At 40.2% G+C, this 24,750-nt stretch overlaps 1 protein-coding gene and 1 long non-coding RNA gene across 5 annotated transcripts in view; one reads left to right on the top strand and one right to left on the bottom strand.

Annotated features, from left to right (window-relative positions):
• Window positions 1-337: 337 nt before the first annotated feature.
• On the bottom strand, window positions 338-7,598 carry LOC146379418 (uncharacterized). Its single transcript, XR_014801428.1, has 3 exons — window positions 6,674-7,598; window positions 5,398-5,462; window positions 338-5,295 (listed from the first exon to the last, which is right to left on the bottom strand). It is a non-coding gene; the product is annotated as an uncharacterized LOC146379418 (long non-coding RNA).
• A 135-nt stretch (window positions 7,599-7,733) lies between these two features.
• The window catches only part of gabra1 (gamma-aminobutyric acid type A receptor subunit alpha1), a 38,165-nt gene continuing 21,148 nt past the window's right edge, over window positions 7,734-24,750 (top strand). The window contains exons 1-8 of one of the 4 annotated variants that reach the window (XM_084940679.1): window positions 7,734-7,892; window positions 8,485-8,694; window positions 10,190-10,295; window positions 15,753-15,865; window positions 16,740-16,807; window positions 18,484-18,704; window positions 20,786-20,868; window positions 23,768-23,911. In XM_084940679.1, coding sequence (XP_084796805.1) covers window positions 10,216-10,295; window positions 15,753-15,865; window positions 16,740-16,807; window positions 18,484-18,704; window positions 20,786-20,868; window positions 23,768-23,911 — 709 coding nt within the window. In that variant the 5' untranslated portion in view covers window positions 7,734-7,892; window positions 8,485-8,694; window positions 10,190-10,215. Of the gene's footprint in view, window positions 7,893-8,284; window positions 8,695-10,189; window positions 10,296-15,752; window positions 15,866-16,739; window positions 16,808-18,483; window positions 18,705-20,785; window positions 20,869-23,767; window positions 23,912-24,750 lie in introns of those variants that run through there. The other 3 variants (XM_084940681.1, XM_084940678.1, XM_084940680.1) reach the window with 3 other exon arrangements.

The raw sequence follows: 24,750 nt of genomic DNA, 5'->3' as shown, positions 1-24,750 counted from the left end.
CGAGGTGCATCACGAAGGAGGCTTCGTCACAATTACAAATTAAGAGAGCCCCTCAACTCTAACATCCCGTTGATCTTCATAGCTTCGATTATTACTTAAAGCTGATTCGTTTTAGTTACAATGCAGTCCCAGAAAATTAAATCTTATTGTGTGCAGCCTGCCACAATTTGATTTATAAACACAAACAAGCAGTAAGCACATGGTAAAACAATGGTTGAGAAACTGAGACTTTATCCATGACTGAAGGTAAGACCTCAGGAGGGCTAATGGTCAGCGAGTCAGCTAACATGCCGAAGAACAACAAAAATACTCAAAATGAGCATCTAATGCTGTAATTATATTTTTCAGAGCTTGCAGTTGTGTTTGGCTGTATTCACGGGCTGGCTGGGATAACATCCACTGATGTAAGGAGTACTGCCAAGAAAGCTTTGGAAGAATATACAAGACAACAATCAAATAAACATTACCCGCTGAACAGAATGAAAACCGGTCATCCTGAGACATTAATCAACAATACCTATAACAAAATGTAAAAAAAAATAATCTTCCTTCCATGCTGTATTGGTATACCCTGAAGCATTTACAACATCCAAATAAATATCCATCCCCTGAAGGGAAATTGGTTTCTTATAAGTCTAATGTGTTTCTCAACCTGGCTCACTTTGGAGAATAAATAAAATACAAAAACAAACCAACATACACTTGACAAGGAAAGTTTGATATCCTGCTCAATGCAACAGAAAAGAATTGGCCTAAGTGCGTTAATAATATCTTATAAATCCCAAAGATAACATTATGACAGAATAAAAAAAAACAGCATAAAGGGCTACATTGTATCTGCAGCTGATTTATTTTGAAGGTTTGCTGTGAAAACCACCATGTGAGGCATGACCGGCAGCAGTGGACAATTTTACTAGGTAGAATAAGTGTCCAGGAAAACTATTTGAAGGAAGTCAACTATGCAGTTGAACAGATGGTCAGTGAAACCCAGGCCAACTAAACTGTTGCGCATTGGTTGGCTAAATCTCAGGGTTATAATCAGTGTTATGTAAACTGACGAGTGAAAGCGCTGCTGCTGCTGCTGTGTGGTCTGCCTCTGCTCTGTGGCCTGGCTTGGATGCTTCCGCAGTGCTGTTTGTGTTTAGTGTGCTTTCTTGTGCAGGCGTCCATGTTTTTGAGATGAACCCCCCCACAAAAAAAAACAAAACAAAACAAACAAAACAAAAAAACTGAAGGCAGTTTGGCTATAAATCAAGCAGGACAGTAGGAGCAAAAGAGAGCTCAAGATGTGAGAGAGAGAAGCAGATAAATTCAGACATTTAATGCAATTCAGATGCACTTGGTAGAGCAGAGATATTTAGGTGGCGTAGTCGCATCTCTTTCATGGAGACCCGAGTTAAACACTGAAATCAAAACAGCCGAATGCTGCAGTTACTGCAAATAATCCTTAAGTTGCATTTCCTCTAGTGACCACTAGAGGCTGGATAAAACAAGTTTTATTGAGGTGACTGTGTGAAACTCTGTGGGAAAGGATGAGTTTAGTTAGGACCTGGTGAAATTCAGGCACCACATGAAGAAATTGAAAGCTTTTCTAAATATAGAAAATAAATAAAACACATTTTAAAGTACAAGTTTAAACAAACGGTCATAATTGAAGTTATATTTGTAGCAGAAGACATAAAAATCAGTTAATACTCTAATAAATAATGCTGGCAAAAATAATAGGAAAATTACTTCTAATTTCCGTAAATATTCTAAGCTGTATTTAATTTGTCTTTCTCCCCTTTTACCATTCCTTGGAAACTCTTTTTTGATTATAAAATTATTCAAGTTTTTTACACTGGTCCTGTAAAGGTCCTTTAAATGAATCCCTGGCTGTTTTCTTCTTGTATTCAAACATAAGACACACCATGAAAACTGAATACATTGTTTAGATTTTAGATAGATTTTAGCTACCACAAATCAAACCACAGAGTAAATTTTATATATGCAGTGCTATTGTTGCAAGCAGCTGTAAGCATGTGTACATTTGTGTCCATATTCAATATGATTGCTTTATTTTACATATACCCATGTGGCCTGTGTGTGTCAGCAAGCATTTCAGCTTGCATGGATGGTTTATACGCACATCTACATAGGTACCATATCTGTATATGAGTGTGCATGACTGCATATATGAGTTCATATAAATGTGTGTGTGCGTGTGTGTGTGTGTGTGTGTGTGTGTGTGTGTGTGTGTGTGTGTGTGTGTGTGTGTGTGTGTGTGTGTGTGTGCACCTATGCTAGCGTGTGTTACACTGGACTTGGCCTAAAACTGTGAGTCAGAGAAGATGTCAGCTTTGGCTGATTGCAGAAAGCAGCTCACAGAGGGGAAGCACTCTTTTGTCCTCTGCACAGCCTGATTTATTTCTCTGAACAACTGATTGAGGCAAGTCACTCCTAATACTCTGCAGAAGGAGAACTACAGACAACAGTGACAGTGGATTTGTGTCTACTTGTGAAACTGCTAGAACGACAGGTACCCAGCAATTTGGTGATATTAGCTTGTGACTACATTCAGGTTCACTTAGTGCCTCCTTAAAGTCCTTTATTAAAGGAACTATGCAAACACTAGTAATATATGGATTCACTGTTAGTGTCTCTTCTTCTTAGTACCACTTGGATAACACTGCGATGAAAATCTTTCCACTATACTTGTAAGAGTTTTGTCCTGATTGGAAGGCTGAAGCATAAATGATGAAATTGGAATCCAGGTGGAGACGAAGACAACACGCTACAGAACAGTGCAAAAGTCTTGAGACTTGATACATTTTGAGAAAAATATTTTGTTAGAAAAATGGGGGAAAAGGTGTGATGACTTGTTGAAAAATGCACAAACATACATGAAAATTAAGTATATAAAGCAAAAATTAAGTTTGTAAGCTTGATAGTCAATATTTGACATCACCTTTAATCTTCAATATAGCTTGAACTCTCTTAGTCAAGCTTTCTTAATTGTTCAGATTTATTCAAGCAGTCTTCCAGGCTTCTTGAACTACATTCTGACCTGAAACAGTTACACCTGTACATTTTACTGTCCTGCTGTACAGTCCATGTGACAAAATAATATGGGTTTGAGGGTTTGGGATCATTGTCATGCAGAGAAATAGGCATTTCCAATCAGATGATTTCCAGATTCAAATCAGTTCAATTAAATATTATTAATACAGCACCAAATCACAACAACAGTCTCCTCGAGGTGCTTTATATTGTAAGGTAAACCCTACAATAATACGTACAGAGAAAAGACCCCCTATGAGCAAGCACTTTGGCGACGGTGGGAAGGAAAAACTCCCTTTTAACAGGAAGAAAACCTCCAACAGAACCAGGCTCAGGGACGGGAGGCCATCTTCCACGACTGGTTCGGGTGAGAGAAGCAAGACAGGACAAAAGACATGCTGTGGAAGAGAGCCAGAGATTAATAACAAGTATGATTCCGTGCAGAGAGGTCTATTAACACATAGTGAGTGAGAAGGGTGACTGAAGAAGAAACACACAGTGGATCATGGGAATCCCCCAGCACCCCTATGCCTTTGCAGCATAACTAAGAGAGGATTATGGGTCACCTGATGCAGCCCTAACTATATGCTTTAACAAAAAAGAAAGTTTTAAGCCTAATCTTAAAAGTAGAGCTACTGTCTGTCTCCCAAATCCAAGCTAGAAGCTGGTTCCATAGAAGAGGGGCCTGAAAACTGAAGGCTCTGCCTCCCATTCTACTTTTAAATACTCTGGGAACAACAAGTAGGCCTGCAGTGCGAGAGCGAAGTGCTCTAGTGGGGTGATATGGTACTACAAGTAGGGATGGGTACCGGTAGTAACCACACTGAAAAGCAATGCACATTTCGGTGCTTTATTTCGGTGCTTTTTTTTCCTGAGATGTCATACACTTTGGATTCAAAGTCTGGCTGTACTTCACAGCAAAAGATGCAAACTCAGCAGCCTGCAACAAGTGCTTTAAGGTGATACTGTGCAAAGAAGGTAACACCTCGAATCTGATGAAACACCTGGCGACGCATAGCGTTTTTTAAAAGCCGAGAAATGCACAGTATTTGATAGCTTGCTGCGAGACCTCACACCGAGCACATCTACTGCGGGTGGGTTGCCTGTTATCGGACCCGGAGTTAGCAACATCCCCCAAAAACCCGAAGATTAGAGTCCTGGCCCGTAGCCCTGCCAGTGTAGCAGAAATGATGACAGATGATGATGGCAGCAGCAGCCGTTCTTCTCTGCGTGAGTAGCTTAATGTTGTTCGTGTGTAATTTACGCTAACCACGTTATTAAATTAACGCATGTAAGGTGAACTAGCAGACACCGTCATAGTGACATGCGGCTGTCTTCTTGTTTGATGGCAGATACTCCCTTCACCCTGGCCAAAAAGGCTAAAATGACCAAAGAAAAAGTGGAAAACAGCTAAACATGAGAGGTTTTTGGACAAAGTTTGTGTTTTTTCCATTGTTTAAGCACTGCTTCCAGCCAAGAGTGATACCATAAATCCCCTGTAGCTGCAGAAAAGGCTAACATTGTTATCTTTTTACAAAAAAACAGCTAAAAATGAGAGGTTTTAGGACAAGTTTGTGTTCTCCATTCTTTAAGCAGTGGTTCGAGCACCGGTTCGAGCACCGGTTCGAGCACCGTTTAAGCACCGGCACCGTTTCAAAAGTACCGGTTTGGTACTGGTATCGGATAAAACCTAAACGATACCCATCCCTAACTACAAGATCATTAAGATAAGATGGGGCCTGATTATTTAATACCTTGTATGTGAGGAGCAGGATTTTGAATTAAATTCTGGATTCAACAGGGAGCCAGTGAAGGGAAGCCAATACAGGAGAAATATGCTCTCTCTTTCTAGTCCCTGTCAGTACTCTTGCTGCAACATTTTTGATGATCCTACATGGTGGGTTATAGCTGACAACACTTTTTTGTATTATTAATTACATCATTTTTGACAAGATCCACAACACCACTGTCTGAAATCTAGTCCCAAACCATGACAGAGCCTCCAACATGTCTTACAGAAGGCTGTAGACACTCACTGTTGCACTTCTCTCCTGACATCATCAATACATACTGATAATGATTTGAACCAACAATTTAACATTTTGATTCATAAATCCATAAAACCTGCTGCTAATTTTAGTCCAGTTATTGTGTAATGTGGCATACCTCAGTCTTTTCTCCCTGTTTCCTTGCTTAAGAATAGTTACCTATCAGGTACCCTTTCATTAAGAGCATGTCTGAAGAGGTTTTGGCAAACTGTGGATAGATCACACAAATGCATCTCTCAGGTCCCATGTCACGTCTTTGCATGATTTTATTTTCTATTTCTTAAGGACATGACTTTCATATGCTGTTCACCTGCTGTTTTAGGCCTCCGCTTGTCCAGCTTCTTCCATCTTTCAAGGGACAAACTGCACACTGTGCTGTGTGAAAATGAGTAAAAAGCCACTCAATGTCCAAAGAAAAACTTTGACAGACATTCAGAAAGCCTGGAGAACTACTGGTCAAGACCTCTTTCAAAATGGCAAAAGGTCTGACTCTTTGGAATTAAAACATAAAGAAATAAGGAATGATTCAAGACGTTTCCACAGTACTTTACATCCAGGTTCAAAGGCCACACCAGCACCAGAGTTTAAACCAACTGACACCATGAAATGCACTAGCCCTGTGGATAATAAAAAAGGCAAGTGCAAATCACCCTTCACTGCAGTAATTGAAATAAAGTACTGCACTTGAGTTTATATCTCCATCTCTATCTCCTGGTAGAGCCTTAGATGGAGTCAGCCAAGGGGGGAACCCTGCCTGTTGTTGCATATGGACAGAGTAATCTAGAGTGGACTAAACAAAGCTAAAATGTGCAATTGGCTAGAACAGCCCAGAATCATGGAGACTGGATTTCCAATCTAGTGACGTCACATCCCAAATTAAGACATTTTTGCCTTGCGATGTGCATACTCCTCAAGAAATATACTGGGACTCTCTCATATCATGCTTCATCTATTTTTTAAATGTTCTTCAAAGCCTGCAAATAATTTGAAATTAGACTGGAGCTACAAATAAAGCTGAGGTGTTAAAGATTGTGTCACAGTGAGACCGCATGTGTTGACTAAACTTAAAATAAGAGTACAGTAAAAGCTTTCAGGGTCATGGGCCACTTTTTCTCTGAGACACAACAATCCTGATGCTTCAAGTGCATCCACAGAACATCCCAAACAGCAAATAACTGTCTTCTGGCATGTGCGGTCACGTGGCACTTGGGCAACAGAGAATGCAAAAACATATTGACTCTGTGAACACATAGGCGAGTTGGCAGCTGGTTGCTATTTGCGTTAATGTGTCATTAATACAAGACTGCAACACATGGTGTATGAAAGCCAATTTACCGCAGTCAGTACTTTAAGATTGTGTGAAATGAAACAACTTATCACCACATACAGCACTTTGATGGATGCACAAAAGGAAGGAAGAGGGGAAGTGAGAGGGGGTGGAGGCGTACTTTCAAAATTCAAAAACACTGTTCACAGCGAGTGATTATTTCCACATAACCTGCACACCTCTCACCTAAATTACCATCATCCATCTCTCTCTGCAAACACACACACACACAGCTCACTTCACTATCCGTTCCCATCACCTGTCCAGAGATGGAGCTGTGAGGAGCCAAGTCGCCTTTGTTTGCCATTTGTTTAAGCGGAGTCCCTAGATATTCATCTTAACTGATCACTTGCGCTGTTTGGTAGAGGCTCTACAAGAAGAAGTCCCCCTCTTCGGCACAACGGAAGGTTAATAAAACGCCAGGAGGAGGAGAAGGAGGAGGAGGGGAGGAAGCAACGACTATCGACGCGCACTATCCATCGCGGGCGTGCGCGTCGATTTGAGCGCACACGGGCACGTGTTGGTTGTGCATGCGCTCAAATCGAGTCACATGCAGCGGTGGCGTCTGGCTTTGGGAGAAGGGAGGCATCTTGAGACGATACCCCACTTGCATTCTGATAGCATTATGAGCTGGGTGGGGTTGTGGACCTGTTAAATATATATACACAAACACACACCCGTGCAGCATCAGGTTAAGAGCGGAATGGGCAGAGTGCAAGTGTGTGTATGCGTGTGTGAGGTAGTGGATATGGTGGTAGGGGTCCTTGTGGAATACATTTTCATAGATAGATTGATAGATAGGTAGATGAAAGACATGTCTTATTGAATACAGACATAAAGGAGGCATACAAACCCATGACGTCCGTCACAACTAATCACTCGCATGCACTACTTTAACCACGCGTGAAGAGACACACACTCACGCTCACAGAGGAAACGTTGCACTGCAGACCAGACTGACGTGACTACACTGCCAGCTCACTCTGCCTGCTCTGATGAAAATAAACCCCCAGTCAAAACTGAAGGTGAAAAAAAGAGTTGTTCCTCTGTCAAAATCATTCTAGGATCAACAGACGGGATTTATAAGAGGCTTATGCGACCATCAGTCATAGTGATATGATGTAAACTGCCCACAAGAATGCCCTTGCTTTCCACTTATGCCTTCTTTCAGAGTCCTTGGTGATGAAAATGTCCCCTGATTTGTAGTTTAACTTGAAATACGCAGATGACTACAAAAATATACGCCGGTTATCATAAGCTCGTTTTTTTCCCTCCCTTGCAGATGCACGCAGCTCAGCGCTCCTCGTCGTTCTGTGCTCAGTCTGGAGCGGCGCGGCTGTAGCAGCAGAATATTTGGCTGTAAACAGAAACAGTGTTGGGGTCTCGATGCGAAACGTGGGTTTTTAGTAGACGGCGAGTGATTCGAGGAGGATTTTTTTTATTGCAGAGAGAGAAGCTCGTGTCATCAGTGCAAGCTGGTGAGGGAACACGATTTTCTTAACATTGTGGATGTGTCTTTTTCCCCCGCTGGTGCGCGGGAATCTGTGCCATAGCATCGTTTTTTAATTCATTTTTCCTCTTCATTGCGAGAACTCACTGTCCGTTTTATGGCCGTAACTCTTGTCCATACGATGTCCTAGCTGTTTCAGGTCGTGAGACGGTCTTTTTGATGAATGTCAATATAATCTCTTTGGAAATCATCACGTAGGAGTCAGGGAGAGAGAGAGAGAGGGAGAGCGAGATGGTGAAAAAATAACAAGGAATTCCAATCAAAAAATGTAAGAGGATTTTTATTTAGCAGCCAGTGAAAAGAGATTAGTGCGACAGCAGTGGAAGTTAAATTGTGCTGCATATAAAATGGGCGGGCTTGTCTTTATATTAGGTCTGCACTGCCTATTCTAAAATTAAATAGTCTGCGCTTGGACATAGTCTGTTTGGTGTGCCCTTTATTTACAGATACGGTCGGTGAACAGCAATAATTTGGAGGGGGATGTCGGTACACAGACCAGATTTGGTAGTTTAGCAGAAGATTTCTCCTTTTTTTCTTTTTTTTTTCTTTGCTGCTGACAGACTGAGAGTTGAACTCACTACGGCACCACCAATGAACAGTGAGAGAGACCTGCGCATATCGTCAGCAGCCGCTTCTCCAGCCTCAAGCTAAAATTCGTCAGATCTGAGATCACAGAGGATTTTTTTCTCATTCAGTCCGGCTAGAAAAGCTATTCGTAAAAGTTTGAGGATATAGGCAGCGGGCAACGAATATACCCCGACTCATCTGCTGTAAGTGATTTCTTCGTTTTTTTTTCTCGCCTTTCTGTCAGGCAAAAGCGCGAGAGAACAGTCGGATTCAGAAAGGGATGGTTTGTTGCTGGACACCGCTATAACCGAAGACGAGTTTTATTGGGGAGAAAGGGGCAGTTTGTCGTCGAAATTAGAAGCGATTTAGGCGATTTTAAAAAATGATTTCTGTGGCGAACACGAGCTGCTTGATGTTTTGAAGGGAGGCAGCTTGGTTTCATCACCACGGACAGCGCTCCGAATAAAATAGCATCAACGTACATTTGCTTAATTACTCTGCCACGCACGAATCCGATCGTCATGCATGTATTTAGACCATCCATGCAACGATGCCAGTTGCATGCCAAATGTCTGTCCGTGTCAAATATGTATTCATATGTTGTTGGGGACAGGGTGACATTTCCTCTGAATAACTTAGAAAGTGTGCCTATGCGGGATTTTCTCCTCCGTTCGTTAATCTGTAGTATCCTCGCTTATCAAGTCCTTGTCAGCCTCGGGATTTATTTTCATTTCATTTCATTTTAACAGAGCAGTGCATGTTCATCTCACTGTGCATCCCGCTCACTGTGCATCTTGGCACACCACAGCCAAGTATCAGGGGTATTGTCTTTTATCTGGGCTGTGGTTCTTTGGCACCATTTTATGGTCGTTTGTGAAATTTTAGCGCTTTTTTTAATAACTTAGTAACTGGCCCTCTCGTGGACACACTGAATATGCTTTCAGGAATGGATTGTGATTTGGGGCATTGTGATCTACATGCACAATAACCCTTTCTATCGTCTGTACACTTTATGACCCGACTGCCACAGCTAAATGAATAGAGAAGATGCAAATATTGGTCTTTTAGGGCGATTTAGTTTAATGCTGCGGTAACGCAGTTTCAAATTATAGGGTATTAGAGGAGGCTGTGTACAGGTGCTACAAGCTCACGGGGGGTGTTATGTGGTCAGTGATGTGTTTCCTTGTTATTTCTGCTTAATTATTATGCGCTACAGATGCAGCCATATCCTATGCATATGGATTAAGCATCAATTATGAGAAATGTGTTTACACTGTATGCCTTTTCGGTAATCAAAACGTTGATCAGTTCTTATCTCTCTCGTGGCTTGGGCTCTGTCAACGTGACATGTAATGCAAAATTTGATGTCAAATCTTTGATGTAATGTTGGATGTAATGGCCCAGTACATCAGTGCATGTGGCTTGGCTATTTGGTTTTTGATTCATGTGCTGTCAGTGAATCTGTTAGTGATGTTGAGAGTCAGGACCAAAAAACCTCACATAAAGCATCCTGGTCCATAATCATGTTTGCTGGTGTTTTACCACATCCTATTTGCTGACACTGAAATATTAGGAATGACGGTGTGCCACTGGCTCATATGACTTGATAATGATGTCCATTCTCTCTCTCTCTCTCTCTCTCTCTCTCTCTCTCTCTCTCTCTCTCTTTGTCTCTCGCTCTCTCTCTTTGAACCCCAGCAGTGAAAGGTCTTCATATTGCAACCATGTGTGGACGGGGCCGGACGCTCTTTCTGTATCTGTGGGCTTGCTTGCTTTTTACCAACAGCGTACTGTTTGGGAAAAGGTAAGAATAAACTTGAACTTGTGATTGCACATATCCTGTATTTCTATCGGATTCACTGGACAAGTCATTAAAGTCACAAATCTGCATAAGATGCCTCACAGATTCATATTTATGTCTTCACACTGTTAACATGTTTTGGTTTTGAAGGCTTGCACAGTGCTAGAGGGAAAAAAAACAATGTTGAGGGTGGTCATTCTTGTAGGCATAGATACAGCCCATACGATCATGCTATTATTGGAACTCTAATTGCACATCATGATTTGAACATCAGACTGCATCAGGCAAAAAATAAAAAATAATTGTGGGCACTTTTATGAAAAAGCAGAAGTACCTTTTAAAGCTGGTGTCTTTGCTTACAAAATGGTCAACAGGCTTGTACTGTAAATATGTCAGTGAATCAGCTAAACATGGAGGTAACTAGTTCTGTTCACCTGAAATTCTGATAGTCTGTCTTCCTACCTATTGCTTGGTGTATTGGGCTCCTCTCTATCAAAGCATATTCACTGTGGTTGTAACTGGGGCATCCTCACAGGACACCTCCATGCTTTTAATTGCATAGTGGTAATATTAAGTGGCGCATAGTGGGGGGAAGATGAAAGCCAAAATAGCCACTATCAGCTTTATCACAGTGTTACACTTTTTTTGGTTCACTAGTCATGCAGGACACATTTACATTCCTAGATTTCAGTCCTGGGTTGTGTACAGTAGATGGTGTGTGTTGCACAGAGACATTTGGCAAGGGTTATTGCACATGTGTTTTTTGACGGTGGCTGCAGGGACAGCGGGGGTTGAGTTACACACACTTCTTCTCAGTGTCAACACTGAAGTGTTGGACGTCAGCTAAACCTGAAGCAAACCAGCAAGGACAGAGAGGGAGAGGAAAGTTGAAAAGACATGACACAATTAAAAAAAAACACTGCCATGCATTAATTCCCATACGATTCAAAAGCGGGAAAGCATAAAAGCATACGGTTAAAGATTCAAGAACACAAATTAAACCGTTCCAAACAGACAAGTAATTTATTAAATAAGACCATTGGAACTTTAACCCCTTTTTAAATCATGTTTAAAATATTGGAGAAACTAAAGGGATTGGATCTGCCTCACAGCTGAATAATCCAGGAAGGCAGTTAACTTCACTGGAGATGACTTGATGGTCCAGAATGCATTTTCTGTGTCACACAAACACACATGGAGCATGCAGTTTGTGTCTCAGATAACACACCTTGAGAACATGCAGAAGACATATAAAATGTTTCCCATTTTAAATATTTGATGAATTGCAGCATCTCTGTATTTTTAACTCATTGTTTCTAATTAAACACAACAGCAGCTTTAGCTTGCGAAGCACTGACTTGCAAATAGAGGGTCTGATTCATGGGGTTTGATATGTTGTACATTAGAGAAAATCTAAAAGTACTCATTACCTTACTGAGGAACTGTCAACGCAAACTGCAAAGCAATTATCACCCAAAGATTTACTGTATAATCCAGTCCCTTTTTTGAAGTCAAATACAAAATCACGAACACAAACACACAGAGACGCGCGCACACACACACACACACACACACACACACACACACACACACACACACACACACACACACCTTGGGGGATTTCAACAAGACACGGTAATCAGGAAGACCTAGAACTCTGCTACAGCATGTTGCCAACGAAAGAAATTGCCTTATAATTAGATATCCGGCTGACAAGATAGACAGATATAGAGAGAGCGAAGGATGGAGAAAGAGAGAGACAGATACAGGTTAACAGAGAAAGAGAGACACTGGCAGAGAGTGTGTGAGCAGCATTGTTGCTGTTCAGATGACCTGTAGATGGGGATGGTGTACAATGTTTCAGTAGGAAGTAGCCCCTGGCTGATAAACATGTGTATTCTTCTACATCACCTTTTTTCTGTATTCTTTTCTTGTCCTTGACATACAACTCTAACCTCTACACTCAAATATTTCCCACATATAGCTTAAAAAATATCTGTCTCTAATGAAGATCACAGTTTGTCAAGTTAAGATAAAATAAATGTCATTCAAGAAATGTGAAAAATGATTTAATAGACAGATTGACAGTGAATTTTTCCAATTAGTTTTACCGATTATGAACATTTTCATTGCATCCTGTTAAATACCTGTTGACCGTAAAGGAGCGTGGCTTGTATTCTATATTGGTGGAGATTATAAGAGGAAGGCTATATTTTGGGGTGACTTACTCTAGTTTGGCAAATCTGAAAAATACCAGATAAATACTGTGAAAATGGGAAATACACAAAACTAAGGCAAAGTAGACTGTGATTTATTTTAGTCTTAGCTGATGTGCCATGGATGCGGTTTGTGCTGTCTGTTTTTATACATAATTGGCTCCTCAGACCAGAACAAAAAAGAAAAAAATTATTATTATTTTAAATTACAGCACTTCAAAGCAGTTACCGACTGTGTTTATGGGCGAAGAAATTGCTCATCAGTCTCTAAAGTTTGAATGCTTTTTTAAATTTATTTATTAATTTTCAGAGAAAAGTGGACACTTGTGAATTAAGGGAAACTGGAGGCAGAGTTAGATTAAGCATCTCTTAAAAACCCATGCGGATGTGGATGGTGCATCCTTATTTACAAAGAAGTGTTTAGCACCTCATGTTGAAATCTGTAGGCTCTGCCTCAGACCTATAGCTTTTTTTGAGAGCTATGTATCTATGTGGTTGTGGCAGTCGAAACTGTATCTTCACCTTTCCAAGGCTTTTGAGTCTCTATTCCCTTGTTTTTTTTCTTTTTAGACTATACATTGAAGCTTTAACTCCCATTCTTAATAGGCGTCACTCTCCCACCCGCTATCCCTCCTACTTTTCCTTCCAACCTTTTGCAGGTCCCCGCTAACTAATCTCAATGACCTCTCTCTCTCCTTGGAGCTGTTCAGCTAGCAGAGCTTGTTTCCAAACACTTGCTGTTTATTTTGCATGCAATCAAACCAAATCCTTTTGGCACAGCAAAGGAGGCGAAGATGATAGCAGAATAAAATATGCTGTTGAAGATAATAATTGTGCTATCATATATGGAAGCTTGTGGGTGCAGATGGTACATGCATGCATTCCTTCATAGACACACGTGCTCTTTCACTGCAGTCCTTGTGCTACACATTGTAATTAGGGGCTGTATCCCAGATTATGAGTGCGTTGAAATATTTATGTGTGGAGATGCAAACCCTCCTCTAACAATTACTGATTGTGAGTGTTTTCAGCATTGCTCTAAGCATTTTGTTTCATGTTGTTCAAAGAGCACATTCAGCAAGGCCTTTGTGATCTAAAAGACCATATTAAGGCATCAATAATGTATTATGGTTTCTCTATGTCTACTCTGTATTTCACTCTCTATTTTCTCTGCTGAGTGTACCTAAAGGCTGTGGGCACATACACATACGGTACATGGTATGCAGCCCACACGCCCCACTAATAATAAATAAATAAATCCAGTGTCAAATTGGTCTCACTATCAAGTCAACACATACTGACGTTTGGGATGGACCCCCCTTGGCGTAGCATTTTAACACACTGGATACCCCTTGAGCCATTTGTCATTGTGCATGGTGGCCTGTAAAACTATAGCCAAATGCACCCTGCTGTGCCATCACTGTTGTGGGATGAGACAATGGCAGAGAGGTGGCTAACATGTAAAGCTGTTCTACTCCTAAACCTAACCATATAGTAACTGAGACTAATAAGTCAAAACTAATGTTTAGTTGAAATCAGTTCAATTCAATTTTATTTCTACAGGGCCAAATCAAACAACGGTTGCCTCAAGGTGCTTTATATTGTAAGATATAAACCCTATAATAATGCAAGAAAAACAGAAAACGGCAACTGTCATATAAGCCCCTATGAGCAAGCACTTTGGCGGATGTGGGAAGGAAAACTCCCTTTTAACAGGAAGAAACCTTTAGCAGAACCAGGCTCAGAGGGAGCCATCTGCCCCGACCGGTTAGGGGTGAGCAGATGAAGACAAGAGAGAAACATGCTGTGAAAGGATCCAGAGATTAATAATAACTAATAATTAAATGCAGAAAATCACTCAGTGCATCATTGGAATCCCCCAGCAACCTAAACCTATTGCAGTGTAACCAAGGGAGGTTTCAGGGTCATGTGAGCCAAAATAAAGTTTTAAGCCTAATCTTAAAACTGAAGGCTCTGCCTCCCATTCTACTTTTCTGTCATGGTCTGGGTGGGTACCTGCAGGTCTCCAACAGCGGCTCCTCCTCCTTTAGGCGGAGTTCGGTTGCTCCTCCCTGGCTGACCACCTGTGAGCAATTATTCCGGCAGTATATCAGACCTGCGCACTCAACCGTTCATCGCCTGAGTATCTGCTATCCCCATGTTAGTCAAGTGGAGCATTATTGCTCTGTCCAGAACCCGTGTGACGACTTACCTGTTCTTCTTGTTCTCAGAGGTAGCACCTGGAGTGGAGGTCTTGTCTCCCTCATTCCCGCTCTCCTGGACCTGGGCCGCCTGCTTCTGATATGACGTTGCCTGCCGGCCCACCACTCACTTGCCTGCCTCCCCACGTCTCGACTGCATCCGGGCCTTCCGCCCCACCTGTCCCCTCCACCTGAAACCAATGCCCCGGCCCCTTCATAGTCCTGTTTCCACCTCCCCGCTGCCTCTGCTGTTCAGCTGCCTCCTAGAGGTGTCTAGGTCACCCTTAGTTATCTTAGATTATCCTACGCGCCACTAGTGTGGTGGCGTCGTTTTGTTTTTGCTTGTGTTTACTTGTGGGCGGAAATAAATCCTTTGTTCTCTTACCGTCTCGCTTCCGGGTTGGTTTCTGCACCTGTGTCCATCTCTGTTCCCTCGTGCCGCTGGGCAGTGACATTTTCAAAACAAAAGCCAAAGAAACTGGAACTCCTGCTATAATAGCACTCTTCAATGCTATCCACTAGCCCAAGTTCTATTTTATCCAGACATTTTTTTCAGTTGCTATACTTTGTCATCTGGCAAAAATGTAATCTGTGCTTTGGAATGTAATGCTATAGTGTGTGAACATGTTACGCCAAGTGGTTCTGACCAAGCGTCAGTGATGACTTGGAAGTGAGAATGTGCTAATAGTAGAGAAAAACTTGGCCTCATGGGATACGTTCGTTTCCAGTCCACCTCTGAACAATCACTTGCTTATTTATTTCATATCAATATGATCTGAAACCTCATGCTCGTGCTCACACACTGAATTCTAATTTAGCAGCTAAATTTGTCAGTGTCATATAGGATTTGGCTGAGTTTTCTTTGTGTTATCACAATGTGATTCACGCTGCATTTACACTACCCATGTGCATTAACTACAAAGCTGAAACCGTCCTTCTTCCCCCTTTGATTTATAATACAGTTTGTTCTTACACAGTTGATAGTTCTGACTGTGGTTTTGGATTCTAGCTGTGACTTTAAATCTTATTCTTTGCGTTCCCAGCTCTGGGCAGAACGGTATGACAGATCAACAGAAAGATAACACTACAGTCTTCACAAAGATCTTAGACAGCCTTCTGGATGGCTATGACAATCGCCTCAGGCCAGGACTAGGAGGTCAGTAAACCCAAGTCATTGCATATATTTTGTCCCACATAATGACTGCTGTTTGTCTTTTTTTTTTTTAACTTGCAATAGAATAATCTCCAAATGTTTAAATGTTACAGAGGGGAGCTTGCAGTAAGTGTCAGACTTTAAAAGGTAAAACAATCTGAGACCTGGCCCTTCTATCCTGCTTTTGTATGTGTTTGTTCCTTCTATTGTCAACTATCCATTGACAAAAGACGGAAGCAAAATGGCAGGAATTCAAGGACAAATCCAGGAAATGAAAAGGTGCAAACTAGATAAAGAAAGAAAAACAGAGAGTAAAAGGGAAAGGAGGGAGTGATGATGTGAGAATTAGTGTGTGAAGGACACTGAGGATTGCACAGTATGATGCAGCAGGCATCAAACAGACAGGCGAATAAAACAACGCCTGCTAGAAGTTCAGCAGCCAAGGGGAAGAAATTATGGATTATGATGGGTATCATTCATAAATTGTTCTGCCACAAACCTTTCACACACACACACACACACACACACACACACACACACGCTCTCTGCAGCCCATTCCAAATGAATCCCCAGTGGTCCCATTTTGGCTATCAGCATTATGGGACTAGAATGGCACATTTCCAACAATGCAGCAATGCACAAATTTATTAAGAGATTAAACCTCTGTCCGGTTTCAATAACAACAGAAATGGTTATTGACATCCAAAGTGTTTTGTTTTTTTGTTTGTTTCTTGTGTGCATGTCTAAGTGCTAAAAATATTTCTGAATAGATTTAGTGCTTCAGAGGCTATAGCCAGGTGGTCCTGTATTAACAGGTAGTTAGAAGCTAATGAATGCCACTAATAGTCACTCACTCAGCAATTTCCTGCTTCAACAGAGCGTGTAACTGAAGTCAAGACTGACATTTTCGTGACTAGTATTGGGCCAGTTTCGGACCATGACATGGTAAGACTCTTTTCGCCTCTATAAATGTCATTAGTTTTCTGGTATTCCTCCCCTCCATCTTTAGCCCTGCCTTATAGCCTTTCTGGACACAGTGTTCTTTAAGCTGTGAAATATCTATTGATTTGTAGATCCATTCTATTAACTTATGATGTGTTAATAAAACTGTCACCTGCAAACTAAATTTTCCGGTTCACGGTTTGTAAGCTCATGCTACAAAAATGCTGTGGTACCAGTGTATACTACAAAAAAAGCCTCAAATATCCTTCTTGTACAAGTTTGAAGGATAGACAATAAAATTACTTGCATTATTTTGGAACATTCACATGAACTAAAGTATAATTAAGAATAAATCAATACAATAACAAGCAAAATTGTGATTATGAGTGATTGATTATGACAAGCTTAAAGTTTAATCTGATTTAAAAACAAGTCATACTTTATTGTGTTTTTCTGCAGTTTGAAAGGTCAAGTTATTTGAACCCATCTGAAATTACAAGAAGCTACAAAATGCAAAGAAATATTAATAAACATTTTTATTTTTTTTTTGTCCTATTTAACATTCAACCTGAAAACACACACACTCACACACACAAAATGTGAGTTGTTCCAACACAAGTGATCTTTACCCTGTTCACCAGAAACCAATTAATCTCATTTAAACGACTCACTACCCAGCCTTGAAAAAAAAAAAAAACACTCCTGTTATAAGCACGTGAAGTGTGTCTGCTCTGTTTGATATAATCTCAGTTAATTGCACTGGTTGACATACAGGCCACAACTATTTTGCTTCTGTTAAAGCCAGAAGGAAGAGCTGAGGAACATTTTCTCCATCTCTAGCCTTTCCCTATCCTGCTTTATTGCCTTGAAGCTCTGTTTCACTTCATACTAATTATCTTACGAGAACTGAGAGGCAAAGAGGCGGGGGAGAACAAAAAAAAAACCCCACGCTGTTCTGTAATTTTTACTGGCTCGCTTTACTCTGCCGGGCGGTCATGTGGAACCATTAAAATCTGCTCTCAGCTAGTCATTAGCTGGCTTGAAAATGAAATGTCCTCCTAATTTTGTGTCCAGTGCTTCCTTTTTGTGTCCGGTGTAATTTAGATTACTGAGCAAAGAAGTCCCCCCAAAGATAAATGCTAACAATGATCATTTTTGGCACTTACCTGACAATGCAAAACCAAATGGCCAGATAATTAATGATTCTGTATTTGCATAGGGCACATTAAACTGACCAGACAATAATTATGTAAATAACATAAAAGAAGAAAATGGAAAGGCAAAGCCACATATTACTGTTTGAAACACAGCAAAGTTACTGTACAAAGGAGGCATTCTTTAAAAAAAAGAATACATTTACCAGCCAGGAAACCTTCTTCTTCCATCCACTAGATTCTTTATGTTCGGCAAAACCGTTAATGTAAAAAGACAGTTACCAGCAGGGAAACTAGGCCAACCATAAGAAAGTCAAAGTAACATGAGGCAAAAAGAAGAAAAAAAAAGAGAGAAGAAAAGTGAGAACATGGCAACAGGGGAAAATGAGGTTAGATTACTCAGCATCTTCCTCAAGCCAGCTGAAGGTAAAAGTACAAAGAAAACTGCTACAAGGTGGTGGAGCACGACTTTTTGTTGACTTGTGTTTTTTTTTTTTTTGTCTGTGCCTCACCTGCTTCTTGTAGGAGTACACAATTGATGTGTTCTTCAGACAAAGCTGGAAGGATGAAAGATTAAAGTTCAAAGGCCCCATGGCTGTGCTACGTCTCAACAACCTGATGGCCAGCAAGATCTGGACCCCTGATACTTTCTTCCACAATGGCAAAAAGTCAGTGGCGCACAACATGACCATGCCAAACAAGCTTCTGCGAATTACAGAGGAAGGCACACTACTTTATACCATGAGGTAGGCCAATGTATTCTACTGCACTGGTGCAATAAAGATTTTAAAAGGAACTAGATAATGTTTTGAGATTGACTGAAAAGCGACTGGTATTATTTCATTACATGCATCATTTGATGAGGAATCGGGGCTAAAGGACCAGTAGATCTTAATGGTCTTAACTGAAAAAGAAGAATTCAGTTATGGAAGACTGATGTGGAGAAATTGTGAGGAATGATGTGAAATTACTTAGCCTAGAGTTTCGCTTCTAGTTCTGAACTCCCTGTTCTAGTTGTGTCAGTCCTTCCCAAGACCATGTATTTAAAAATCAAAAAAAAAAAAAAGTCTGACATAGTTTGATGAGGACAGTAAAAGTCCATGTCAGTCCCTACAGCTGCAAGCCACACAGATGTATCCCCTAGTACTAATAACTGGACCTCAAAGTAACTATGTGTATCTTTTTTGAAGGTCTAAAAGAGATAAATTTGTTCCCAAGCAGTAAAAAAGGTACTGGAGAGCTCTCACTAAAGGCACAGTGCTCTGCTTTTTTTTCCACATTCTGAAGACATGTGTGTTATAAGCACATTGTAATTCATAAGTAAGACTAGGAAAGCGTTTCCAAGTGTATGAATAAATGATAATAAAAATGCACAGTGTAAAATAATGAATGCCCCCTTATTTTGCAGTTTTTTTAGAAGGTCCATTTCTGTGCTTTTTACATGACGGTATAAAATTGTCACCACAGGTTTAAGACTGAGCTCTATAAAATGCAAACCACAAATAATTACCCCCTGTCAAGGACACAACAGCAACACATCAAATGGTACTGCCCCAGTGACAAGGCACCATAAACCAGTAATAAGGTTTTGTATTTTCTGTGTCCAGCTAGAAAACGTTTATAGCACACGACTCAGACACAACAGCCCGTTATTTATTTAATTTTTTGTTTCTCAAGACACATTTGGTGTATTAATAAGTAAAAATTTATATTTGATTGATTCATAATAAATTTTAAATGCCATGGTCATAATAATGAAAGATAATGTCATCCAGGGTTGTCTTTATTCATGTATTTTTAATGGATTTGGTGGTCATCATTGGATTTTGTCAGCTAAACATGCAAATGCTATAGGTCAGGTGTTGGTGTTTGGCATTAGAATGTGTTAAAAGTTATAAAATACTGGGGGGAAAAGCGTCATGTTACAAGTCACTATGTTCTGGAAAGGGCTGTCGACAGTGTTATCTGAGTTAATGTTTTATGTGCACTGCATCTACCCCATTTAATATAAGGAATATACTTTTTTTGGCTCCTTCACACAAATATGATTTACCATACAACTATATTTATATTTTTAAGTTCTGTCACATTGATGAAGTGTTTCAATGCTTGCATTTTAATGTCTGTATTACGATAAGGCACCATAAATTTCCAGCACAGATGTTAATGTCATTGTAACTGCAATAACATTCGTCAGGAAAATACATTTTTATTTATTTATTTATTTTTTAACCATATTATGATTTATTGCTTTGGAGATGCCGCATGAACCATCGAGTTGATAAGGTGTGACACTTTGGTATCCTTCCACAGAGTTGGTTAAAAAAACCCATTTATGACAGTGCAAACCTCGATGCACAAAACAGACTGATGCTAATGTGAGATGTCTAAAGCAAGGATCATAAAGCATTTGTTTCAACATGTTTACTAGCAGGGGGAGGGGTGATAGGCGGAGCCCATATTGCTGTCACAGATGAGTGAGATGAGGGATAGATGGGAGATTAGTGTGTCACGGGTGGCCTGACATGCTGTTTTTCACCAGGCTGTCAGGAAATAGAAACTCACAGCTCAGGGAACTGGAGCACTTCTGTTGGTTTGGGGAAAAGTAGTACAGCTTCGTTCAACAGGCGCTGGTCCCAACAGACTGGAAAGAAGATTAATATACCGCATGTTTCTTGTGCCTAACTGTAATGAATTGTCATTCTGCCTTAATTCTACTGTCATCACACGTTCATTATTTTTCTGCTGGCTTTGCCACATGCTCTGTTTTCCTCTATACTCTGTTTTTTTCTAATTCACTGACCATGTCTTTGTGAACATTTTCTAGGCTTACAGTAAGAGCAGAATGTCCTATGCATCTAGAGGACTTCCCTATGGATGCTCATGCTTGTCCATTGAAGTTTGGCAGCTGTAAGTAGCCTCTGTTGTCACTTATAATCTTATACAAGCTAGGTTTCAAAAAGCTTGCAAGACTGCGTAATCCTGTGGAAATTAAAACAAAATGCAATGATTTGCAAATCCATTAAAGCCCTATTTCCTTCCGATTAAAAAACTAGAAAACATTAAATGTTTGAACTGAGACCGTATGCTTTTTGATGGAAAAATATTAGTTCACTTTAAAGTTTGATGGAAGCAACATGTGTTATAAACGTTGGGATAGGTCAAAAATAAATGGTACTAAAAAGAAATAACTGAAAGAACATTTTGAAATTATTTGGGTTAACTGAGAACAGATCAGTAACAGTGACTGGGTATGTAAAAAAAAAAACATGTTGTAGAGGCAGAAGTTCTCAGAACTAAAGACAGGCAGAGATTGACCGTCTCCAAAAAAAACTGTCTACAAATTGTGGAACAATTTCATGGATACTCCAGCATCTACAGTACATAATATCACAAGATTTATAAAATCTGGAGAAATCTCTGTGCGCAAGGGGCAAGTCCAAAAATAAATCTAGGATGCCTGCGATCTTTGGGTCAGGAACATTTATAGAAATTGCTGTATATTAATACAAATAAAGGCCTTACATATTTCACCAAGACCATGCTAAACTGCATAGTACATACAGGCATAGAATTCTGACCATTGATAGGTAAAGTGAATCATTATCTCCTGATTATATTACCTGTCAGTGAGTGTGATGTGTTAGTGAGCAAGTGAACATTTTATCCTCAAAGTTGACATGTTAGGAGCAGGAAAAATGGGCAAGCATAAGAATTTGGGTGAGTTTGACAAGGGCCACATTTTGATGCCTAAACAAATCGGTCAGAGGATCTTCAAAACTGCAGCTGTTTTTGGGTGTTCAGGGTCTCCAATGGTCAGTATCTATCAAAAGTGGTCTAACAAAGGAACAGTGGTTAACCAAAGACAGGGTAATGAATGGCCAAGGCTCATTGATGTTTTGGGGGAGCGAAATCTAGCACGTGTGGACCGATTCAACAGACAAGGTACTGTAGCTCAAAATGCAGAAAAGGTTAATGCTGGTTGTAATAGAAAGGTGTCAGAACACACCATGCATCACAGTTTGTTACATATGGGGCTTCAAACTGCAGACTAGTACATAATATCACAAGATTTATAAAATCTGAAGAGATCCCTGTCCACCACTGAAAGCACCAACAATGAAGAAGAACAGAGGAAAAGGGTAGCTGGTTTCATGAATCATGTTTTCTTTTACATCATGTGGATGTGTGGACTTGGTGCATGTGTGTTGCTTACCTGGGGAACACCTGGCACCAGGATGAACTATGGAATGCTTTGGGCAACGTTTTGCCTGGAAACCTTAGGTCCCGCCATCCATGCGGATGTTACTTTGACACGCAGCTACCTAAGAATTGCTGCAGACCATCTAGGTCCTTTCATGGAAAGGTCATTCCCTGATCACTGTGGCTTCTTTCAAGAGGATTTTTTACCCTAACACAAAGTGAGCATGTTTCAGGAATAGTTTGATGAGCACAACAATTGGTTTGAGGTGTTCACTTGACCTCCAAATTCCCCAGATCTCAATCCAATCAAGCATCTGTGAGATGTGCTGAACAAACAAGTCCAATCCACGGAGTCCTCACCTCGCTACTGCTAACATCTTGGAGACCAAATGTTACTTGGTCTCCTCGGGTCTTAGATGCTTATGGACTATTTTTAAAAGATGATTGGATGCTACACAGTGGTAAATATAGTAAACATGTCCCTGTACCAACTTTTTCGAGATAAATTGTTGTCATGAAATTCAAAATTACCTTTTTTTCCCTTAAAATCGTACATATGATGATGGCATTGTATTGTGAATAATGATTTTCAAATTATTTGATTTTGCAAATCACTGCATTTTGTTATTATTAACATTTTTTACAGCATCCCAAATATTTTTGAAATTGAGTTTGTTACTTATCCTGCTAGACATGCGAAGTGTAGACCTGTGTTTATTGGAGTACTCTAGACAGTATTGATAGTACCTTGCCAACTGTTCACTGGTGACAGCTACCTGTACCCTATATTACATTTGAAAAAACAAAACAAGAAGAAAAGAGACACAAATAAAGAATATCAAGAAAAAAAATATGAATGTGGCAAAACTAAGCCAATAGAGAAGCGAATGTAACACCATCTCTGTGCCACTTTTCAGACAGCTGCACAGTGTGACTGAGAGGACCAAGCCTTAACTGCTTTTAAATTGAACTCACTCCCTAAATATTTTAGTGATGAGCTCTCTTCCTTATGCTGCAGTCTGCAGTTGAGCCATCCTTTTCTCTGCAGTGGTGGAGCCACACTGCAGCTTTGACAGGTTGGGTGGCCGGAGGGAAGAATAGACTGACTTGTCTGGTTTAAGGTCATGTTGTCCTGATGGGAGGTTGTTTTCTTGTTTTCTTATAAATTAAGAGATGACATGATGTGTCATGACATAATGTGACACAACATCAACTCACATTATAACACATGTGAGAAGATATAAAATATATATAGGCCACAGACAAAAAAAAATAATATAATAAAGATAATTGGAAAAAATGTTTTCTAAGGTCTGTGGAAACTCAGTGGATAAAAAAGGGGGATACTGTGCTTGGATAGCAAATAAGCCATGATAGACAGCACTGAGGTGCTAAGATGAGAGAATAGCAGACAAGAAGACAGGATGATACAAAATGAGATGAGGTAGGACATGAAGAATTAAGAGCAAGACATCACTTCAGATTTATCTTTTTTTCCACCTGGTATCCCTGGCAGCTCCAAAAATATAATGTTCAAGGCAGCAAGGGACGGCAGACACCAGGAGCACAATAATTCATAACTTCTTACTCTTTTGTTTCTTGTCAGATGCCTACACTAGAGCTGAGGTGGTGTATGTGTGGACTAGAGGGGCTGCCCAGTCTGTAGTGGTGGCAGAGGATGGATCCAGATTAAACCAGTATGATCTGATGGGGCAGAGTGTGGATTCTGGTGTGGTCCAGTCCAGCACAGGTAGGTGTCATTTTGGTTGTAGGTCTGCTCTTCATTAATTGGTCTGTTGTAAAATAAATGAATGTCTTTTAAGGGATTTTTTTCTTCAGTTACTAGACATTTTAATATTCACATGGCAGTTATTTGCTGGGAAAGATCAATACATAAAGAGCCATGTAGACCCTTTTGTTATCCTCTTGAGGTCTTCTTGCTAATTATTTCTTAATGCTCAAAGGATGGTGTAGACAGTCTGAATTTACAAATTTTGAGAACTGCATCAATGCATTGGCATCTGTAGTGGCATCACTTTGAGCCTCACAAATGACAGACTATGTCCCACATACTTATTTCCCTACTGGCCACCACATCTTTTTTCCATCCACCTCATTTTGGTTGATTGATACTGGCGAAAATTAGTCGCAGCATAAAATGGGTGACCTGTTTGCAGTGATGTTAGAAATAAAAAGTAATGCTTAATCCCAGGCCTCCATCCTTTGTTTGTTTTACTGGAAGTAGGCCCCCAATTGACTTAATACCATCTTATTATTATTATTTTGTTTTGTTTTAGTTATTTGGGTCTCTGGAAAACCTCAAAATCAATGCATTCTTATGCCCACTTTAAGTCCCACAAGACAAACCATGCCAATAAATCTCAAGCACAAAAAAAGAAAAAAAAGAGAGAAAAACTGAACAGAAGCAGAAGGGCAAAATACAGAAAGCATTTATAGCACATAGACAGATTCTATGAGCTATTTCAATCTTGTACTTGTTTTGCTGGTACAAATTTGTTGATGAGTTTGTTCATTTGGAGCATATTCCAATTGGTGGTTTATTTTCACAGAAAAAAAACAAAGAAAAAT

The sequence above is a fragment of the Perissodus microlepis genome, chromosome 10, assembly GCF_051167445.1.
Source record: "Perissodus microlepis isolate ML-2025 ecotype Zambia chromosome 10, ASM5116744v1, whole genome shotgun sequence".
NCBI classification, from domain to species: Eukaryota; Metazoa; Chordata; class Actinopteri; order Cichliformes; family Cichlidae; genus Perissodus; species Perissodus microlepis.
Note: the sequence above shows the minus strand (reverse complement) of the source record. Positions and strands in the feature narration are given on the sequence as shown.